This window comes from Nannobrachium achirus, assembly GCF_963921795.1.
Source record: "Nannobrachium achirus genome assembly, chromosome: 20".
Classification (NCBI taxonomy): domain Eukaryota; kingdom Metazoa; phylum Chordata; class Actinopteri; order Myctophiformes; family Myctophidae; genus Nannobrachium; species Nannobrachium achirus.
The window spans coordinates 59,206,134-59,226,163 of NC_137827.1; the positions used below are offsets into that span (position 1 = coordinate 59,206,134).

Genomic DNA, 20,030 nt, shown 5'->3' on the forward strand with positions numbered 1-20,030 from the left:
AATAGGCTGAAGCTGAAAGCTTGTGAATACCTATCCTTCGTATTCATGAATTAATACATTGATTAGTTATAAGAGTGTTCAGATTTATTTATTTTTTAGAAAAAAAAAGAAAAGAAGAAGAAAGAAAAGGGAAATAAAGACAAGAAACAAGAATATATATGGAGATAGCTTGATAAAGGAATACCCATTTCATAACAATAACAATTCAAGAATCAGACATATGTTATAAGAGTATATACAGTATACAAGTTTACCATCTAGAGAATGATAATGGAAAAGTAGGTACAAAGTATGTAAGAAAAAAAAAAGTAAAAATACAAATGATAATGATAATGATAATGAAAATGATAATGGCATTATACATTATTATATGATAATACATTTGTACAAACACAAGAACAGTCTGTACATTGCCAGGCCAGACATTCCACTAGAAGTGCAGTGTGACAGGTTGTCGACTGGGCCTCAATGAATGGACATGGTGAAGGAAGTCAGGGCAGCACCGAGCACGCACGCACGCACGCACGCACGCACGCACGCACGCACGCACACACACACACACACATTTGTTTAGGTTACTGTAGACAGACTAACGCACACACCTCATGCACAAACTTAGAAGTTAGCATGCATGTGCATAGACACTGGGTATAAAAGCTAGCCCAAATCTCCGCACTTTGGTCTGTTGTAGTCAGCTCTGTTGGAGCTGGGGTCTGTGGAGTGTCAGCTCCCACACTCTGTTGGAGCTTAGTTCTGTTACATCTGTCAACATTGTTTTGCAGTAGGCAGCTCTCAAGTTCACATTACCATTTCCCTGGTCATCCAAGCACAAACTGGTGCAATTGTTCAGTTATGCTAGCGCCGTTCAGTTATGTTAGCACTACTCTTCTTCTCTGGCACGGGGGGGTTTGACTCTGTAGCGGAGGTGCGTTTTAATGGCGCCTTTGGAAGGATATTGCGCCACCTGCTGCTGCTGTCCTTTGGGTGGTCGTGGCGGCTGCATGAAGACAGGGTTGATTCAAACGTGAGGCCTGTCGTCACCGGCACGGTTTCTCTTGCCTCCAAGCTGGCAGCATTAGAGGTGTTTGGTACCAGGCTGGCAGCATCAAAGGGTTTTGGCACCGGTGTTTTTTGCAAGCAGATGTTGGTGTAGATGGTGTCGGTGCCGGCTGCTTTGCAGATCCGAGTCAACATGGAGGCCAGAAAGTTTACCCCCATGGGCTCTCTGGAGTACCTGACGTCAGGAGAGAGAAGACACATGAAAACAATGACAAAGAAGATCATATTATCACGATGACATTATTGTGGTTATATTTAATATATAGTTCTTTATGGCAGTGTTTCTCAACCACTGTGCCTGTGGACCTTCGGTGTGCCCCTGAGAACGGTCAAGTGTGCCCCTTGAAACTGCTTGAAAGCCAGTATTCATCATTTTAAAAATGATTTAAACTAGTGAAAACAGCCGATCTACAAGCACACAACGCCTCGCACAGCGAGGCATTGTGTGCTTGTAGATCTGCTATTTTCACTACTGTTGTGCGACAGCCTTGTATGATGAAGCAGGGCTTTACTTTGTGAAGAAACTTACAAATTTGAAACTTGGAGATACAAGGTTTCTTCCCTACAGTGACGATATCTACACCTCCGTATTATGTTGGTGTGCCCATGGATTCTTGCGACATGAAAAGCGTGCCCATGCAGGAAAAAGGTCGAGAAACACCGCTTTATGAAACATATTGATACTGATACTTGATAGTTAGTCGAGAGGCCTTCAGCAGGCCTCAGTAGCTAGTGTTTTGGTAAAGCCTATCTTGTTATGGTACAGCTCGTCCCAGAGGCCTTGAAGCCACGCAGTATAACTATAGTGTCTGACCATTCTTCTTGGCAAAACTACCACTGACTTAAAGGAGTAGTTCACCCCCAAAATGACTTTTTTTCGATTGATTACTCACGCCGTGGAGACATGAGTTCAATAATATTTTTTGTCTTTTGTCGCATTCCTAAGACAAAAATGTGATTACAATAAATTTACCACCATTCGTTTTGGATGGGGTAAATTTACTATCATCACATTTTTGTCTCAGGAATGCGACAAAAGACAAAAAATATTATTGAACTCATGTCTTCATGGCGTGAGTAATCAATAGAAAAAAAAGTCATTTTGGGGGTGAACTACTCCTATAAGTGCTAATGTATTTCTGACCATGATAAGCTCTTTGATTATTGGTTGATCTGAATTCCTCCACAACAACTACACTGTAAACTACACTAACAAAGCAGGGCTGCAATGATTGACCATTTTATTAGTGTTTACTCTGTGTTTATATAGTTGCTGTTGGTGTTGGTGTTTTTTACGTAAATTAGCGGCCTACTTGATCATACTACAGCGACACACAAAACCTTCAAAAGTAGCAGATCGCGCCACTTTTCCAGCTTGTTGATCTGCTATTTTTCTTACTTTTGAAATTGAATCCTGCAAAGTAACAGTTTCCACCCGACAGAGACCATACAGCAGGGGTAACTTTGATGATGGCGAGGGCCACTAAATTTCCACCTTCACTCCAGAGGACCACAATGCATATTTCTATGTCCTACTTTGTCATTCTAGTATCTTATACAAAAGAAGCAACAATAGCAGATCTACAAGCTCAAAACGCATCGCGCTGCAATGCGTTTTGAGCTTGTAGATCGGCTATTTTTGCATCTTTTGAATTAGAATCCTGGATTTTTTATTTTTTGTATTGGAATCCTGAAATGTAACATTTTGATTTAATTTCAAACGCATTTAGTTTACTCATGTTAACTTCATGAACCTAAATACAAATACATTTGACCAAAAGAAATATGTAATACTACTAGTCATTAAGCTACTAATATAGACTGATGGAATTAAAGCAGGTCACGTTTGGAATTGTAACAGCTGAAATCAATAATATATTAGTATTCCGGTATTAACCTGCGGGCCGCATTAAAGGTCCATGAAACACAAAATCACTTTTTCTATAAATATATATTATATCAATGAGTCACTTGTGATGGGGGGCAATGATATGGTTCATTTTGTCCATATGCTTGTGGATTCAGAGCTTTCTGCTGTCTCTGTAGCTATTTCTGTGTTCTTCCATTGTCAGGGTAGAAAATAAATATTTCGCGCCACTCATTAAATATTTGCTCACTGTGTACCATTAGTACAGTGTGACGTGGCTTATCTAATTAATATTAATGTTTGTTTTATATAGATTTGTATCAATGGGGGGCGTGGTTTCACTGTTGATGTTAGACTCAGTGGTGGAAAGTAACACTTGTTACATGTTGGACGTATATTAATACTGCGATGTAGAAACACTCTGTTACAGGTAAACGTCCAGGATTCAAAATGTACTCGTAAAAGTAAAAAATAGCCGATCTACAAGCTCACAACGCGTCGCGAAAGCGGCGCGGCTATTTTTCGTGCATGGACGCTAGGCTAGCGCTGATAGCTATTTTCTGTATGTGTGTAGTGTAGCCTTTGTGTGTGTGTGTGTGTGTGTGTGTGTGTCGTGACAGTGTGCGCACACACACACACAACGTCCACACACGAAAAATAGCAGATCTACAAGCTCACAACGCGTCGCTTTCGAGACGTGTTGTGAGCTTGTAGGGGCTTGAGCCCCTGCCCTTTTAAGAGAGAATTGTCCACCAAAAGGCCCTTTTAGAAATGTCAGCCCCTGCCTCTCTTAACATTCTCTGCACGTCCCTGACCAACGCGGACCTGCACGACCACCAGTAAAGCGATAGAAGCGACTGTCTAGAATAAACAGCTTCAGGTTTGGGGGCTCGCGAACGTCGCCTAATACAAGTCTATTCATATGCATATAGGCTTTTTTCTTTGTTAAAACGCGCGACCCAAGAAAACGGCAACAATGGCTGTATTGGTGTGAATATAACATGTAAAAAAGAAAAAAAAGCTCCGAAGCTCCGAAGTGCGAATGCTTCGAATTTCTCTACTTATTCGAATATTCGAATTTATTCGAATCAACGGTGGATTTTAAACCGAATATTCGAATGCCATTTTTGGCAAATTTTGACAGGCCTACTGTACATGGTTCAGGGTTCCCACACATTTTTACCAATTCAATTACCAAAACGTTTCCAAAACTTTTCCAGAATATTTAACCCAATTTCCAGGACTATATAACCAGTAAGACTCCCTAATCGGGAGATAAGCGACCGTAGGTCGCTTATCGGCATTTTATGTGAGCTGCAGTGGAGGGGGTCCTCCACTGGGGGCGTCACCACTTTTGCATCCGTTCTGGAGCACGAGGAGTGGGTGGTCCCCGGGAATTCCCCGTGAGCAGCCCCGTTGGGGTGGTCATTTGGTCATTTTTGCACATTTGGTCATTTTTTACACTTGGGGGTCCCCCAGGGAGCTGGGGGTCCCTGGGGCTCGGGGGGTCCTTGGAGGTTGTAGTTTGGCAGGCAAGGAGTGTGTGTGCAAAATGTGGCATGGATCGGGTCAACGGTTGCGGAGATATGAGCAGGGAAAAAGTGTGACGTGTGACCACATTTGGTCATTTTTTACATCTGGGGGTCCCCCAGGGACCTGGGGGTCCCTGGGGCTCCGGGGGTCCTTGGAGGTTGTAGTTTGGCAGTCAAGGAGTGTGTGTGCAAAATTTGGCATGGATGGGAGCAACGGTTGTGGAGATATGAGCAGGGCAAAAGTGTGACGGACGGACTGACTCACTCACTCACTCACCCACGGACAGCCTGTGGAGGTTTTGGTAGTCAGACATGCAAACAGCCCCAAGGTGAAAAAGGTGACAACTTTTTTGGCTAAAATTCTTCGCCGCGCATAGCGCGGCGCGAAATTTTGGACCTTTTTTGGGTCGGTAGGGTGAATTTGCACAATTCTAACTGGGTAAAACAGTGACTTACTCATATACAACATGCAGCAAAATTGGACTTGTTGCCTACCGATTGTTCTATCTAGATATAATGAAGAAAATTATAAATATAATATAGCCTACAGATATAGTTATAGGAATAACCTATAATATTTAGGGACTTGTCTTTAATAGACAGGCATAGACAGAGACACAATGCACGCGGTGAGCTTGTAGATCGGCTATTTTCTATCTTACTTCTTAAATAGGCCAGTGTTTTCTAAGATAATTTCTTTGATTTTTATTTTATTTATTCATGAAATTAGAAGGAAAAAATAACTTTTCTTTATTTTAAATCATTAAATGTTATTCTTTTTTGGGGGAGAATGTTTTTTGAATGTTTTTAAATGATACAAAACTAAATGTAGGAAACCAAACATTAAGGGACCCATAAACATTTTTAGCGACCCATAAATGGGTCCCAACCCAGTGCTTGGGAAACAGTGTTGTTGTAAAACCACAGATGATTGTTGTATTCTCCGCTTTGAGAACTGTATGTGACTCTGCCTCATTTTTCTCTCACCCTCTCTCTGCCTCATCTTAAAATAAATGCGAGAAATCTCTGTTCTGTCTAATAAGAGGCAGATGGAACGGCATGATAGCGTTGATTTAGCGTTAGCTCTGCTCTGGTCCATAGCGCGCTAGACAGTGGAGTTCTCCACTAACGGTCTAACGCTATGGACCAGAGCAACCTTCCTTGGACCAGAGCTAATAGCGTTAGCATGTAGCAAAACTATCGCATCACCGTTTAGGAAAATCAACAAACGTAGGCTATAGTCGATTATGTCACGTCACCGCATCGATGCAGAATAGCGACCGCATCGCGATACAAACAAATTAAAAAGTCCAATCCACAACTACACCACACTATCAATATCAACGACAACCTATTACTATGTCCTCCGTTTGAGCTCTCCGCTCAGCTGCTCTCAGTGCTCTGGACAGAGTCAACTCAGTCAAGCATGGGTGTTGACGTCACAGGCAAGAGAAAGCGAGCGCTTGATTTGTTCAAAAATAAAACGACCATATCCCCCACCCACCTTACTGCACTGACAAAACGGACGGAGCCAAGAAGAGAAAAAAAGCGCTCCTCTTCTCACTGCTTCTCACTGCTGCTCAACGCAGCCTAGATGACATGACACCCCCCCACCCCCCCAAAATATTTTTACATCGAATCTGAACGAATCACACAAATGATCAATTTGGATTCAAAACGGCGATTTTCGCCGAAAAGCTACACGTTTGCATGCCTGGGTAGTAAATGCGACCTACGGTCGCAACAATAATTCAGCCCAATAACAGGTCGCTTACTCCTATGCGCCCAGGTAGCTCAGTCGGTAGAGCTCTCACCTTTGTACCTCAAGGTCATGGGTTCGATTCCGGGCACCGCCAACTCAGCGTATGAGTAGCACGGCTTGGAAAGTTGTGCGGCAAGTACTGGGAGCTGATGGTAGGTGTGGCGCACCACCTCAGCAGTCCATCTCCCAGGGGTCTAGCGCATTGTAACGGGGACAGACTCCCGCGTGTTACCGGCTGATACCGACAATAAGCCACTCCCGACCTACTTGACTTACTCCTATGTGCAATGCCCAAAGACAGGTAGTGTATTGCCAGTGGTTCTCAACCTTTTCAGGCTGTGACCCCCAAAATAATCTAGTTTTAACTGGGGATCCGGCACCCTGACGAGCACTAAGAGTAGAGGAATTTTGTATGGGGCTTTTAAGCCGTGACATCATTTTGTAGTCAGACCTCCAAGCAGATTTATTGTCAATATGTGTCCCTCGCTATTTCAACTGATCTGAGACAAAAAATAACGACTAAAGTATAATTCTACAACTTTCCTGTCAACAAGAAAGAGAAGACAAATTAGTAAATAGTAAAAATGATTCATGGGCGCTGGTGCCATTTGGCCCCAAAAGTTCTCCTCTGCCTACAAAATGATGTCAGCCCCATAACACGGTTCTATTGTGAAAATAGCTGATCTAGCATGTAGATCGGCTATTTTCACAATTCTAATATTTGACAATTTGGCCCATGTTTAATTTGTCATTTCAGAGGTATTAACAAAATCAATAACCAAAGACAATGCATAGCTATTTTTTTTCCAGGACCTTTGATCAATTCCAAAACTTTTCCAGTACTGGAAAAGTTTTATATTTCCATGAATTTCATGACCGTGGGAACCCTGATGGTTGACTCACCACAGGTGTCTGGTGATGTTTGCTGCTCGTAGCGGATGCAGATAGAAGGCGGGCGGGTCGTCAGGCAGCAGCGAGAGGTATTTCTCCAGCGAGGCGACGGGACACAGCGGGTTCCCGGGCTGCTCGCACATGAACCCCCGCAGACGACGCCGGTCCCTTTCCCCGGCGTCCCTGGGGGCTTTGGGGCATTCGTCGAGAGCCAGCGCCACGTACTTCCGGCCGCCGTTGGTGGCGTCCCGGTGGACGGAGAACGCCTGGGCCTTCAGGTAGGGGAGGGCGAAATGGAAAAAATAGGATATCACAATGTTTTCCCCGAGCTGTATCACGATACACGATCTTATCGCGATTCTTTTGCATGTTGATTTTTTAGGGTTATTTTTCAAGTTACTTGAACAGTACAACCACCTACAGTACAGTACAAGGTAGGCTATTCACCAAATATTCGAATATTCGATTATCAAATTCACTATTCGACGCTGTTCACCGAAGTCGAATATTTGCTGCTTTTTCTTTTTTTTTTTTTTTTTATATGTAGTTTATAAAGCTTGGCTAGATAGTAAGTCATAAGAATGAGTTGTCAATGGTCCTCAAACCTTTTTAGGCTGTGACCTCACAAAAAACATATTTTAACTGGGGACCCCCACCCTGACAAGCACTTGGAATCGTAGGTATTTAATGTGACTCGGTTCTGCAGATAAATATTGTGAAAATAGCAGATCTACATGCTCACAACTATGTAGATCGGCTATTTTCACAATGTTCGCCTCTTGCTTACTTAATATTTGACAGTTTGGACAGTCCTGTCGAATATTCGACTATTCGAATACTTTGAGGTTGAATAATTTGAATACAAAAAATCACTATTCTTGAATGCCCTAGTACAAGCTAAGAAAAACTAAAAGAAAAAGGAGTATGAGTATGTCAATGTTAGCCTGGCGGGGCCCAACGTCATACTGCGTTCACTCACTCATTCCTTCCCCAGTATAACGTCTGGCCGTCGGCCTAACAGCCAGTCGGAAGAACGGCAAACAAACACGTCTTTTCGACTGATGAACTCCGCTAGCGCATACTCCTGTTCCTTTTTACTTGTTGTAATTGATTCCAACTCTGAAATAACTGCACTTATTGCTTGTTTTATCGTTTCAGCGTTAACAGTTACAATTGTTGCATCGAGGGCACAATCATTTTACGTCACCATCTACACAGGGACCAATCAGGGGAAGCTTTTCACTTGTTGTCAGGAAGACTATGTTTGTTGTTGTGCAGACAGCAGTCACTGATTAGCCCCGATCAGAAAATAATCAGGATACTCGCTGCCTATACCCGGAAGGCCAGACGTTATACTGGGGAAGGAATGAGTGAGTGAACGCAGTATGACGTCGGGCCCCGCCAGGCTACCTCAATGTGGGGTACAGGGACTCTCTGGGTTCCTTTGGGAGGTCTAAATTGATCCTTACAAGTATGTAACTCTGACAGTATACAAATGAAACCAAGAGTTTCATTTCAGAGTTTGACAACCACTGATTTTGACCAAAATGCAGGATTTTTTCACAAGGCTCCCTCATAGTATCACGATATATACGACATCTCTGAAAATACATATCATGGAGACATTGTATCGTCTCCATGAAGAAAAATGTTTGTCGACTGCGCTTTTTCACTGACGAAAACTAAATAAAAACTAAATAAAAAAATACGCTGTGATGACTAAAACTAAGACTAAATATATTGACAATTTCGTCAACAAAATAAAAACTAGACTAAAACGTTAGGGAGGGACTAGTGCTGAAGAGTCATTTTATGTTTGGTTGCTCTCAGGTCTTGCGTGCTGAAAATAGCAGATCTACAAGCTCACAACGCGTCGCACCTTGTAGATCTGCTATTTTCAGCTCGCAAACAAGTGTAAAAACGGTCATTACGATGCCTTCAAGGCCTGCCAAAATACATTTTAGTTGACTAAATCAACTGTAGATTTAGTCACCTAAAATCTTATGTTATTTAGTCGACTAAAATTAGACTAAAACTAAAACTTTTCAGGTGACTAAATTATGACTAAAACTAAATGACATTTTATTCAAAAGACTATGACTAAAACTAAATCAAAATGTGCTGTCAAAAACAACACTGCATATCGCCCACCCCTACCTTCAGGTGCCGGTTGCCCTCGCTGGCCAGGCGCCCCATGTGCAGCTGCACGTCGAACCACACCTTGTTGACCAGGCCCTCGGGCGTGTTGGGGTCCAGCGCTCGCGAGCGCACGATCTTCTCCAAGTCCGCCTCCGTCAGCCCCCGGTGCTGGAGCTCGTTGTTGTTGCTGTGGAGTCCTTCTCGGCGGAGCCTCTTCAACACCGCCACGTAGACGGCGTTGCTGCTGCTGAACTCGGGGTCTTTCAGCAGGCACATGGCGCGGCTGACGGGCGGGTCGTTGAGGTGGCGGTTGAGGCCGGCGCGCAGCCCCGCGTAGCTGCTGAGGCCGTACGGCTTCCCCTTGCCGTTCCTCACGCTGGCGTAGAAGCGACGCAGTGTCTGGTTCAGCTCCACCTAAGGGCGTTCACGCATAGGGATTTTTAGTATTCGAATTATTCGGACCTCAAAGTATTCGAATAGTCGAATATTCTACAGGACTGGCCAAACTGTCAAATATTAACACAGCGGGTGCCCACGAGGTGTCTACACGCCAATCTCTTTGATGTCCTAGGAGGCCCACGACGCGTTGACGTGTTTACTGTATATACAGTATTAACTTTAAATCTCACCGTTACGTTGGGGCTGCGCCTGGAGGTAGCCCATTAGCCGCTAGTCGCTTCGAGTCGACGCTGAGAGCATCGCGCGGCCGTTTTTCTCCGTATACTCCAATGCATTTCCCCATCTTTAACGCCCTTTATCTCTGATGTTTGTTTTATGGCTAAAACTGTGGCCGCGTGCGGCAAAATGTCCAAATTTTGATCGGCAATGAACAGCTATGATCAACACTGGCCCATACAGTAAGTTACACAATAACATCCTGTCTGCGCTCATGTGACCAAGTGACGTCATGACGCATGCATTGACGCAACAGGGCCTTGTATTCTTCTATGGATGTCAATAGAGTGGCTTTGGGCACTTAGCTGGGGCTCTGGCGCCACCTTTTGGGCAGCCGATGTGTTAAGTAAGCAAGAGGCGAACATTGTGAAAATAGCCGATCTACATTTTGTGAGCATGTAGATCTGCTATTTTCACAATATTTATCTGCGGAACCGAGTCACATTAAATTCAATTCCATGTGCTTGTCAGGGTGGGGGTCCCCAGTTCAAATATGTTTATTTTGGGGGTCACAGCCTAAAAAGGTTTGAGAACCCCTGGTATAGAGCATTAACAAATTCATCCACCAGGGGCATTCAACTCATTCTTATGACGTCCTATCTCGCCAAGCTTTATAACTATATATTCTTTAAAGAGAAAACAATAAATAAATAAAGCGAACTATTCAACTTCGGTGAACAACGTTGAATAGTGACTTTGATATTCGAATATTCTAATATTTGGTGAATGCCCTATCTCAGAGTCACCTCAAAGAAAGGGTCAAACTCGTTCTTCTGCTATACCACACAAATGTGGAACGCCTTACCGAAGGTCTTAAACGAGTGTGGATCACTAGCATCCTTTAAAATCGCCCTGAAAAACCACTTACAGGCAGCAGCCGTTCACAACTGGTAGAAACAAACCTAGCCCAGCCCTACCCTCCCCCTGGCCCTTCTTTGTATTTACCTACTGTATGTTTTAATTTTTTATTACCCCACTTTGTATTTACCTACTGTATGGTTTATTTTACTTTTTCTTTAATTGTTTTTTAAAATGTTTTCCCTTTTTTTCCTGACCATATCTACTGCATAGTACTGTGTTCTATCCGTCTGTCTTTCAATGTTATATGAGATACTTCAATGGTTTCCTATGGAAATAAGCTTAGTCTTTTCTAGGATCTCCTTTTAGTAGACCTTGTACCAGTGAACTGTACCGTCATGAAACTGTACTTTTTCCTATGCAAACTTCTAATAAAGCAGGGTACCCCAATTAGTTTTCCCCAAGGGCCGAATTATGTCTAGGGTACCAAGCCGAGGGCCGCAACATTGCAGGGGGCGACTGTGGCGTTCCCGCTACTCCAGCGACAGTTCAGATATCGTCGTTGTCGGGTGAAAATCTTGTACGTCCAAAACCGTTCGTTTTGCATTTACGGTATCATTTTAAAAATTATTTAAACTAGTGAAAACAGCTGATCTACAAGCACACAACGCCTCGCGAGACTTTTGTGCGACGGCCTTGTATCAAGAAGCAGGGCTTTACTTTGCGAAAGAACGTACAAATTTGGAGATACGAGGTTTCCACCCGACAATGATGATATACTAGTGTTGCTGCTGCTCTTATACCACCATTATTACTGGGGTTGGTGGGGGCCAGACAGTAGCCCCCCCGCGGTCCGCTAATGGCCCGCGAGCCGCCTATTGGGGAACCCTGTAATAAAGTCACTTCAATCAATCAAAAACTCCACCTTGGTGACTGTGGTGAAGTCGACGGCCAGCTCCTTCTCGGAGCACCAGGTCTGGAAGCAGCGCACCGACCAGCGGGTCTGTTTGCAGGTGCTGAACGTGTGGCGTCTCGAGCGCTCCAGCTCCTCCAGGTCGTCCTCGTTGATTTCGGCGTGTCTTCGTTGTTTTTGTCCTTCCTCTTCTTCCTCCCCCTCCTCCTCGCGGTCGCTTTCTGTGAAACGTGCCATTTCAACTCAGCAAGAACTATTGCAGAATGTCATCTAAACCTACGTTTTTGGTCTAAATCAGTAGTTCTCACACTTTAAAATGGTCAAGGTCTTAACTCTGACAGTATACAAATGCAGGGGTTAAAGTGCTCAGTCCTGGGGACTGATTTCAGTCTAGACCGAAAATAGCCGATCTACAAGCTGACAACGCCTCACAGCGCGAGGCGTTGTGAGCTTGTAAATCTGCTATTTTTGGCTAAAGTTCTCAGAATATGGACACTAGGGTTCAAGGGGTTATAAAAAAGGCGAAAACATTTTTTATCTCTCAAAGATTTGAAGGACCCCCTGTAGTAACTTTGAGGACCCCCTAGGGGTCCCGGACCCCCTGTTGAAGACCCCTGGTCTAGAGGATTCCATAGGGGCTATTTCTGAGATCAGTGCAGATCTGCAAAAAAAAATAAAAAAAATAAGGGGAAGGTGTAGCGATGTCTGCCGCGTGAATGACAACGTTGTCAAAATGCTAGTAAAGTGATCTTCAAAATAAAAAGCAGTTATAATTTCAAGATATGAGTATTTGAATTGGCCAGACTAGCAACAGAATACAACAGAACAACAGAAGATACTTCTATAAAATGAAGCATGGATTGGCACACACACATTCAGTGAAGGCAGTTCAGAACACCCCAAATGTTCAGAAACACCCCAAATATATAGTTTCAAAAATCACATATTGAGACATGGTCTGAAAATACATTTCAGTCTTGGGATTCTTTTTTTTTTTTGCTTTAACCCCTGCAAATTAAACTGAAAATTTTGGTCAAAGGGTCAAATTTAAACCTCCCAAAAGGAACCCAGAGAGTCCCTGGACCCCACTTTGATGGCCATTGGTCTACTCTAAATGAAAAGAAAAAAAGCAAAATCAGTACCCAGGACTGGAAGTATGCGTTTTACAAAGCCCATGATACCACACACGTCAAGTGGAAGCGCGAGGAGTCTCCACCGTAACACGATACAAGGTGCAATAAAGTGTTTTTTGTTCCACCTGTGCTTGTACGTCTCTGTATCCCACAACGAGTGCAGGCACTTCTGCAGCAGCTGAAAGCCGGCATTACACTCGGAAAAGGAAACAAAGAAGTACAGTGAGGCACAGGCGGGTTTAAAACACTTCTTTACTGAACAATACGGAACATTTCAGAACACAAGCGGCCCGATTTTGGTCTTTAGGTAAAGCAAAGCCCTACTTCATCATACAAGACCGTCGCACAAAACTAGTGAAAACGCCGCGATGCGAGGCGTTGTGTAGATCTGCTGTTTTCACTAGTTTCGTACGTTTTATAGATGATAAATACAAAATGAACGGTTTTGGACATACAAGGTTTCCACCCGACAACGACGACATGCTATAAACATAAGGGGCTGGGAGTGAAAATTATAATGTAGGGGTGCCTCGGATTAAAAAAAATCTATTTATGGGGTGCTCTGAGACAAAAAAGTTTGGGAACCCCTGATGTAGGGAGAAGAACAGTTAAGCTTAAGCACAGAGCGTGCAGTGGATATTGGTGGTGGTCTACCGCACTGGTTCTCAACCTGTGGGTCGGGACCCCCAGGGGCGGTCCCCAAATTATTTTGGGGGGGTCCCCAGATGATCAACTTAATGTGCAACATTGTTTCCTCACTCAACAGTAAACAAACCAACATAAGGCTAAAGTGTATAGAGGGTATCTGCACATTTCTGAATTGACAATTTAAGGACCTTTTCTCTAAAATGACAAATTAAACATTGCCAAAAAAACGAATTTTCAAATATTAGAGGCAGAAATTGTGAAAATAGCCGATCTACATCGTCACAACGACTCGCGTTATAGAACCATATTATACAAAATGTAATGCCTCAACTCTTAGTGCTCATCAGGGTGGGGGGTCCCCAGTTAAAATATGATTATTTGGGGGGGTCGCAGCCTGAGATGTTTGAGAACGACTGGTCTACCAAGACTAACAACAGAGATACAGTAAAAAAAAAAAAGGGGGGGGGGGGGGGGGGGGGAACTATTAATCCAAGGCTATCAGACGGTGCAAGAGAACTTGGTGTGTGTCAGATACCTGAAGAGCTGTTATTGGAGACTTCATATTTCTGGGCATATTGTGCTGCTGGAGAAAGTGGAGCCAGGTCTTCATGAGGATGGTCTGTAGCGCCATCTATGGCCTCGGAGGAAGCTGCAACACACATTCAGTGAAAAGAGCAGAGAGTGAGCCTTCATGTACAGGGTGGTCTGAGCCTTCATGTACAGGGTGGGCTGAGCCTTCATGTACAGGGTGGTCTGAGCCTTCATGTACAGGGTGGTCTGAGCCTTCATGTACAGGGTGGTCGCAGTCCAATATAAAGATCTGTTGATTTTATGTCTATGTCATGTTATTGTCATTATCATTATTATTATCACCATCATCATCTAGATTTGGACAGGTGTAATTGTAAACCTTTTCAAAAAAATTTTAACTCCCCTACTGCTTTGGACGTTCCTGTTCGCCCCAATTCTCAAGAGACCTCCGCGCCAATACGGCGCTCGTTCGCGTTCGTTCGTTTACCTTGTTGAAGCTGATGAGGGGTCGCGCCGCCGTGTACTGTAAACACATTTTCCGCGGTGATGGTGTAAAAAATCCATTATGCGTTAACATCAACGGAGACCAATTCACTTCCTTGTTGATTTCCTCTGGCTGTGAGCCTCTGTGGCCCGTGACTGCACTGAATGTACGGCAACACATAACAGGCAAATTCACATTCATTCTCGCATGACGCCGCCCTCTGCTGCCTGGCAGACCATAGTGCACTATTGCACAATCAAAAAAAAATAATAATAATAAATAAATAAATGTCTGTCTATCTACTATAACGTCGCAAAGGTAAGCCGCTTTTTGATGGCACCAGACCCAATAAATAAATAAATAATCTGGCAGTAGGAGAGTTAATAATAAAATAATAGAAAGAAACTCTTGACCGGAGTTTTATTACAGCATTTAACCACTTGGTTATCACACCTGACTCAGGAATATAATGACAGTGCAACCAACCATTCAGCTTCCCTTTTCTTCTCCTAGAGTTTAACAATTATCAAAAATGTATTAAAATTAATTATCAAAAAAGCAGTTTTTTCAAGCAGTTTTCAGGTTGCCTCATTGGATAAGGGTCCAATTGGCCGTTTTTCTTGTTTTGCCCCAAAATATAAACATATGAAGAATATTGAGTCGCTTATAGCAGGGGTGCCGCGAGATCATTTGATAATATTTGGAATTCATTTGGACACTTGAAAAAATATTTAGTATAATTTTAAACTTGAAGTACACAGTTATTTGCAGTCAGTTCTAACCAAAATGGTTATAATCTCAATGTTTTCCTCGCAACATAATCACTAAAATATCGTCACTGTCGGGCAGAAACCTTGTATTTCCAAGTTTCAAATGTGTACGTCTTTTGGTAAAGCAAAGCCCTGCTTCATCATACAAGACTGTCACACAAAACTAGTGTTTCACACATCGCGGGGCGTTGTGTGCTTGTAGATCGGCTGTTTTCACTAGTTTAGTACAGTACATGTACATTTTATAGATGATAAATTACAAAACGAACGGTTTTGGACATACAAGGTTTCCACCCGACAACGACGATATGCCATAAATATAAGGTGCTAAGAGTGAAAATTATAATGTAGGGGTGCCTCGGATTAAAAAAAATATTCATGGGGTGCCCTGAGACAAGAAAGTTTGGGAACCCCTGGCTTATAGCAACCGACACTGACGACAGTCCGAACAGACACGGGACAAACAGACTAAGCCAGATGTAGGAGCGGTTAGAACTAGGCCTGTCATAAGTATTACATAATTGTTTAACCCATTTAGGCCTAGAATTATTGAATGCTTTAACCAGTGAAAAAAGCAGATCTACAAGCTCACAGTGAGCTTGTAGATCTGCTATTTTTGAAAAAGTCGTGAAAATGTGTGCAAATCTTTGAATATATGTATTTTCAAAGCAAACGTTTGTAACTCAAATTTTGCTTCTGGGGGGGTCCCTGGAACTAGATATGTTGAGATGGGGGTCCGTAGGCCAAATACATATCATTTTGGGGGTCCTTCACATGAAAAATTATGAGAACCACTGACATATTAGTCTCTCGAGAACAGACTAACTGAGCTCCAGTGAAGTAAAAAGGACCTTTTCTTTGACGATGGCTGGCCAGATTGCTGACATAGAAACATTGGGTTTTTCCAAAAATCTTAGAAGGATTCAAAAGACACTTATAGAATCGGGTCAAAATTCAAATTTTCATGATTTTTCAAAAATAGCAGATCTACAAGCTCGCAGCGCGGCACTCGGTGCCGCGCTATATCTGCTATTTTTGTTATATTTAAAGCATAAAATATTGCGTCATATTGTGTTCAGGCCTAAATGGGTTAATAGCAATTATTTGACATAATCGCAATTATTTGTGTCATAATTGTCATAATCGTTTCCATGTTGAAAAATGTTCATATATTTTCAAAAATAGCGGAAATAGCAGATCTACAAGCTCACAACACGTCATGAGCTTGTAGATCGGCCGGCTATTTCCAGTATCAATGTTATTTTTTAAGATTAAAGCTGTCATATGTCAGCCATTTCTTTGTATATTTAGGTTATGTGTCATATCTGCCATTAGCTCCTTTCGGAACCTCTCCCTCCGCTATGCAGCTCCGAGATGAGGTTCGTCACTCTTGTGAACCACAATCGGTCCGTTGGGGGGGAGCTCCGCCGTTCGCGAACACTTCTTACCTTTTGTGAACATTCTATCCAAAAAGTGAAGGTCCTATACCGGTCTCAAACGTGGAAGAAATAAAGAGTTTATATCGCTCATTTTGTCAGCCGGTTCTGTGTCTTCCCCACTCTTATTCGTTGTGTATATACCACATGACCAGGGGAGGTAGTAATGTGCCCTATGCGGCCGCAACTTCCGGAATGTCTAAAAAAAACATGGGACCGGATGACAAAATGAGCGTTATAAACTCTTTATTTCAACACGCTGCTTTGATTTTCTTCCACGCTTGGGAAGTAAACAGATGAGAGACCGGTATAGGACATATACCTTTTGGATAGAATGTTCACAGAAGGTAAGAAGTGTTCGCGAACTGCAGAGCTTCCCCCCAACGGACCGATTGTGGTTGAGGAGTGAGGAACCTCATCTAGGAGCTGCATAGCAGAGGGAGAGGTTCTGAAAGGAGCTAACTTGCCATGTGCAACTTAAAAGCCTACAAGCCAAACAGAAATGTAATTGTCAACGGCAAAAACACAATTAACCCATTTAGGCCTAGGATTATTGACTGCTTTAACTATTGAAGAATAGCAGATATACAAGCTCTGTGCCACGCTGCGAGCTTGTAGATCTGCAAATTTTGAAAAAGTCGTGAAAATGTGTGCAAATCTTTGAATGTATTTTCAAAGCAAACGTTTGTAACAAATTTTGCTTCTGGGGGGTCCTTGGACCAACATATTTTGAGATGGGGGTCTGTGGCTGTTTGGGAACCACTGACATAGTAGTCTCTCAAGAACAGACTAACTGAGCTCCAGTTAAGTGAAAAGGACCTTTTCTTTGACGATGGCTGACATAGACACGTGTTTGTTTTTTTAAACCTTAGAAGGATTCAAAAGACACTTATAGAATCGGGTCAAAATTCAGCCAAAATTAAAATTTTCACTATGTTTTCAAAAAAGAGCAGATCCACAAGCTCGCAGCGTGGCACTCGGTTCCGCGCTGTGAGCTTGAATATCTGCTATTTTTCAATAGTTAAAACATAAAATAATAATACACAATACTGTGTACCCGTTCTGAATTAGCCTGACACTTCAGTCCGCACATCACCCCCCCCTGCTGGTGGGTGGTTTGTAGTGTGGACTGAAGCTGCACACATTTTAATCTATTTCGAAGGCGCCCGAAGAGCGGGCGCATTGAATGGGCCAATCAGGGTTGTATGCTTGGGGCACGTGTGTGGCTGCTCCGGTCCCAGCCCCCTCCAAACAGAGCTCTTGAGCTCACGTAAGACTCACTCGTGGACTCTGATTGGTGTCCTCTACCCACGTGAGAGTCTAGTGGACTCTGATTGGTCCGTGAAAACTGTCATGGCGGAGTCAGACTTGACTCGTATTATTTTAATAAACTATGAAATAGTGCCGTTTCTTCACGTTTTAATACCATTTTGCACTAACGTAAACATGCAGACATATAATATGTTATGAGAAATAACGTATTTTTGCAATGTCACGCCACGTCGCCGTCGCGCGTGTGTGTGTGTGTATGTGTGTGTGTGTGTGTGACGTCAATAGGCTTTAGCCCCCCCCCGCCGAAATGGATTGTCTGCCCGGAATGTCAGACTCTCTCCCCCCACGTAGTGTGGTGTTGAGATGTCGGACGCTAGCAGTCAGGCAAGTTCTGAATGGGTTAAATCGTTAATCGCAATTGTTTGAGTGATAATTCATCGTCACGTAAAATGCCATAATCGACAGCCCTAGTTAGAAACCGCTCACAAAGTGCTTGTTACCATAAGGATGTGTACTCACCAGAAGGCGGAAAATAGCAGCCGTAGTCCATTGTATTTCCTTCACAGTGTTCAGGATCCTCTTCCTCCTCCTTTACCACGACTTGTTAGGAAGAGAGACACACTCCATCAATTACAATTTATAAGTTAGGAATTTAGCAGACGCTCTTAATCCAGAGTGATTTACAATAAGCAAGGTGATACATCAATACATCAAATGCATGGAAATAGTCATCTATTTCTATGCATTAGGATTAGGGCATTCACCAAATATTCGAATATCAAAGTCACTATTCAACGTTGTTCACCGAAGTCGAATATTCGCTTTTCTTTTCTTTTCTTTTTTATTGTTTTCTCTTTAAAAAATCTATAGTTTATAAAGCTTGGCAAGATAGGAAGTCATAAGAATGAGTTGTTAATGCCCCTGGTGGATGAATTTGTTAATGCTCTATACCAGGGGTTCTCAAACCTTTTTAGGCCGTGACCCCCAAAATAAACATATTTGAACTGGGGACCCCCACCCTGACAAGCACTTGGAATTGTAGGTATTACATTTTATGTAACTTGTTACCGCAGATAAATATTGTGAAAGTAGCAGATCTACATGCTCGCAACGCCTCGCAACGGCTATTTTCACAATGTTTGCCTCTTGCTTACCTGTACTTAATATTTGACAGTTTGGCCAGTCCTGTCGAATATTTGACTATTCGAATACTTTGAGGTTGAATAATTCTAATACCAAAAATCACTATGCGTGAATGCCCTACTTTGTACTGTAGGCCGGAAACATAGACTGTAAAAAAAATATGGACGAAGCGAAGCCATTGCTTTCTATGCTGCGAAAATGATGTTTTTTTTGTCCCTTGTATGGGTGTTGCCATCATTGTTTGAAAGGTACCCCAGGAATCATAAGGAATGCTATTGGCTGCCAACGGTCACGTGGAACCGCAGGGATACATGGAAGAATGTGGTCGGAGCCTCCCGAAATAAAGCACACGAAGAAGAACACAGCCGGCTGGTATCAGCTCCCCCCGCAAATGTATCATCAAGTTTAACATAAATGGGACCATATTTGCTCAAAACGCATATCATGGTGATTGAAAGGGAGTTTTTCACTAGCGACAGGAACCATAAAGTATTTATGACAATGTTTATTATGGTTAGAAAATCAAAGGGGAAAACAGACAAATTCTTTTTGGTACCTCGCGGGGGGAAAACAGCGCAACTAGCGGCCAAACATAGGATTCGTTTTAAATCGGCGGAACTCTGCCCCTGGCCGGAAACAGACGGCACCGAAAACTCGCTCTGCTGACGAAAGAAAGAAAGACAGACATTGGGGCTTTGAGTCCTTACTGAAGTCTGGGTGGTCTTCAGGTTCCTCCTCCTTAACAGGGTCTGGAGTCTGGGCCTGGGGGGACTCCACACACTGCTCTGGAATGAAGGAATAAAAAGGATGAATTGACATGAGAAACTCAACGATAACAGGACAATATGGGAGGAGTAACTTGGCTAATGACTTAGAATCACAGGTTTACAGGTATAGAAAAGTGTTTGAAAAAAGAATGTGCAAGCTCCATTTGTTTTCATTAAGAACAAGTAGGTCGGGAGTGGCTTATTGTCGGT

At 43.0% G+C, this 20,030-nt stretch overlaps 1 protein-coding gene across 1 annotated transcript in view; it reads right to left on the bottom strand.

Annotated features, from left to right (window-relative positions):
• Positions 1 to 418: 418 nt before the first annotated feature.
• Positions 419 to 20,030, bottom strand: part of LOC308305298 (uncharacterized protein) — a 33,030-nt gene continuing 13,418 nt past the window's right edge. The window contains exons 4-10 of the mRNA XM_080750067.1: positions 19,761 to 19,838; positions 18,430 to 18,510; positions 13,953 to 14,066; positions 11,649 to 11,857; positions 9,269 to 9,664; positions 7,124 to 7,383; positions 419 to 1,234 (exon numbers count right to left, since the gene is read on the bottom strand). Coding sequence (XP_080606193.1) covers positions 856 to 1,234; positions 7,124 to 7,383; positions 9,269 to 9,664; positions 11,649 to 11,857; positions 13,953 to 14,066; positions 18,430 to 18,510; positions 19,761 to 19,838 — 1,517 coding nt within the window. The 3' untranslated portion in view covers positions 419 to 855. The remainder of the gene's footprint in view (positions 1,235 to 7,123; positions 7,384 to 9,268; positions 9,665 to 11,648; positions 11,858 to 13,952; positions 14,067 to 18,429; positions 18,511 to 19,760; positions 19,839 to 20,030) is intronic.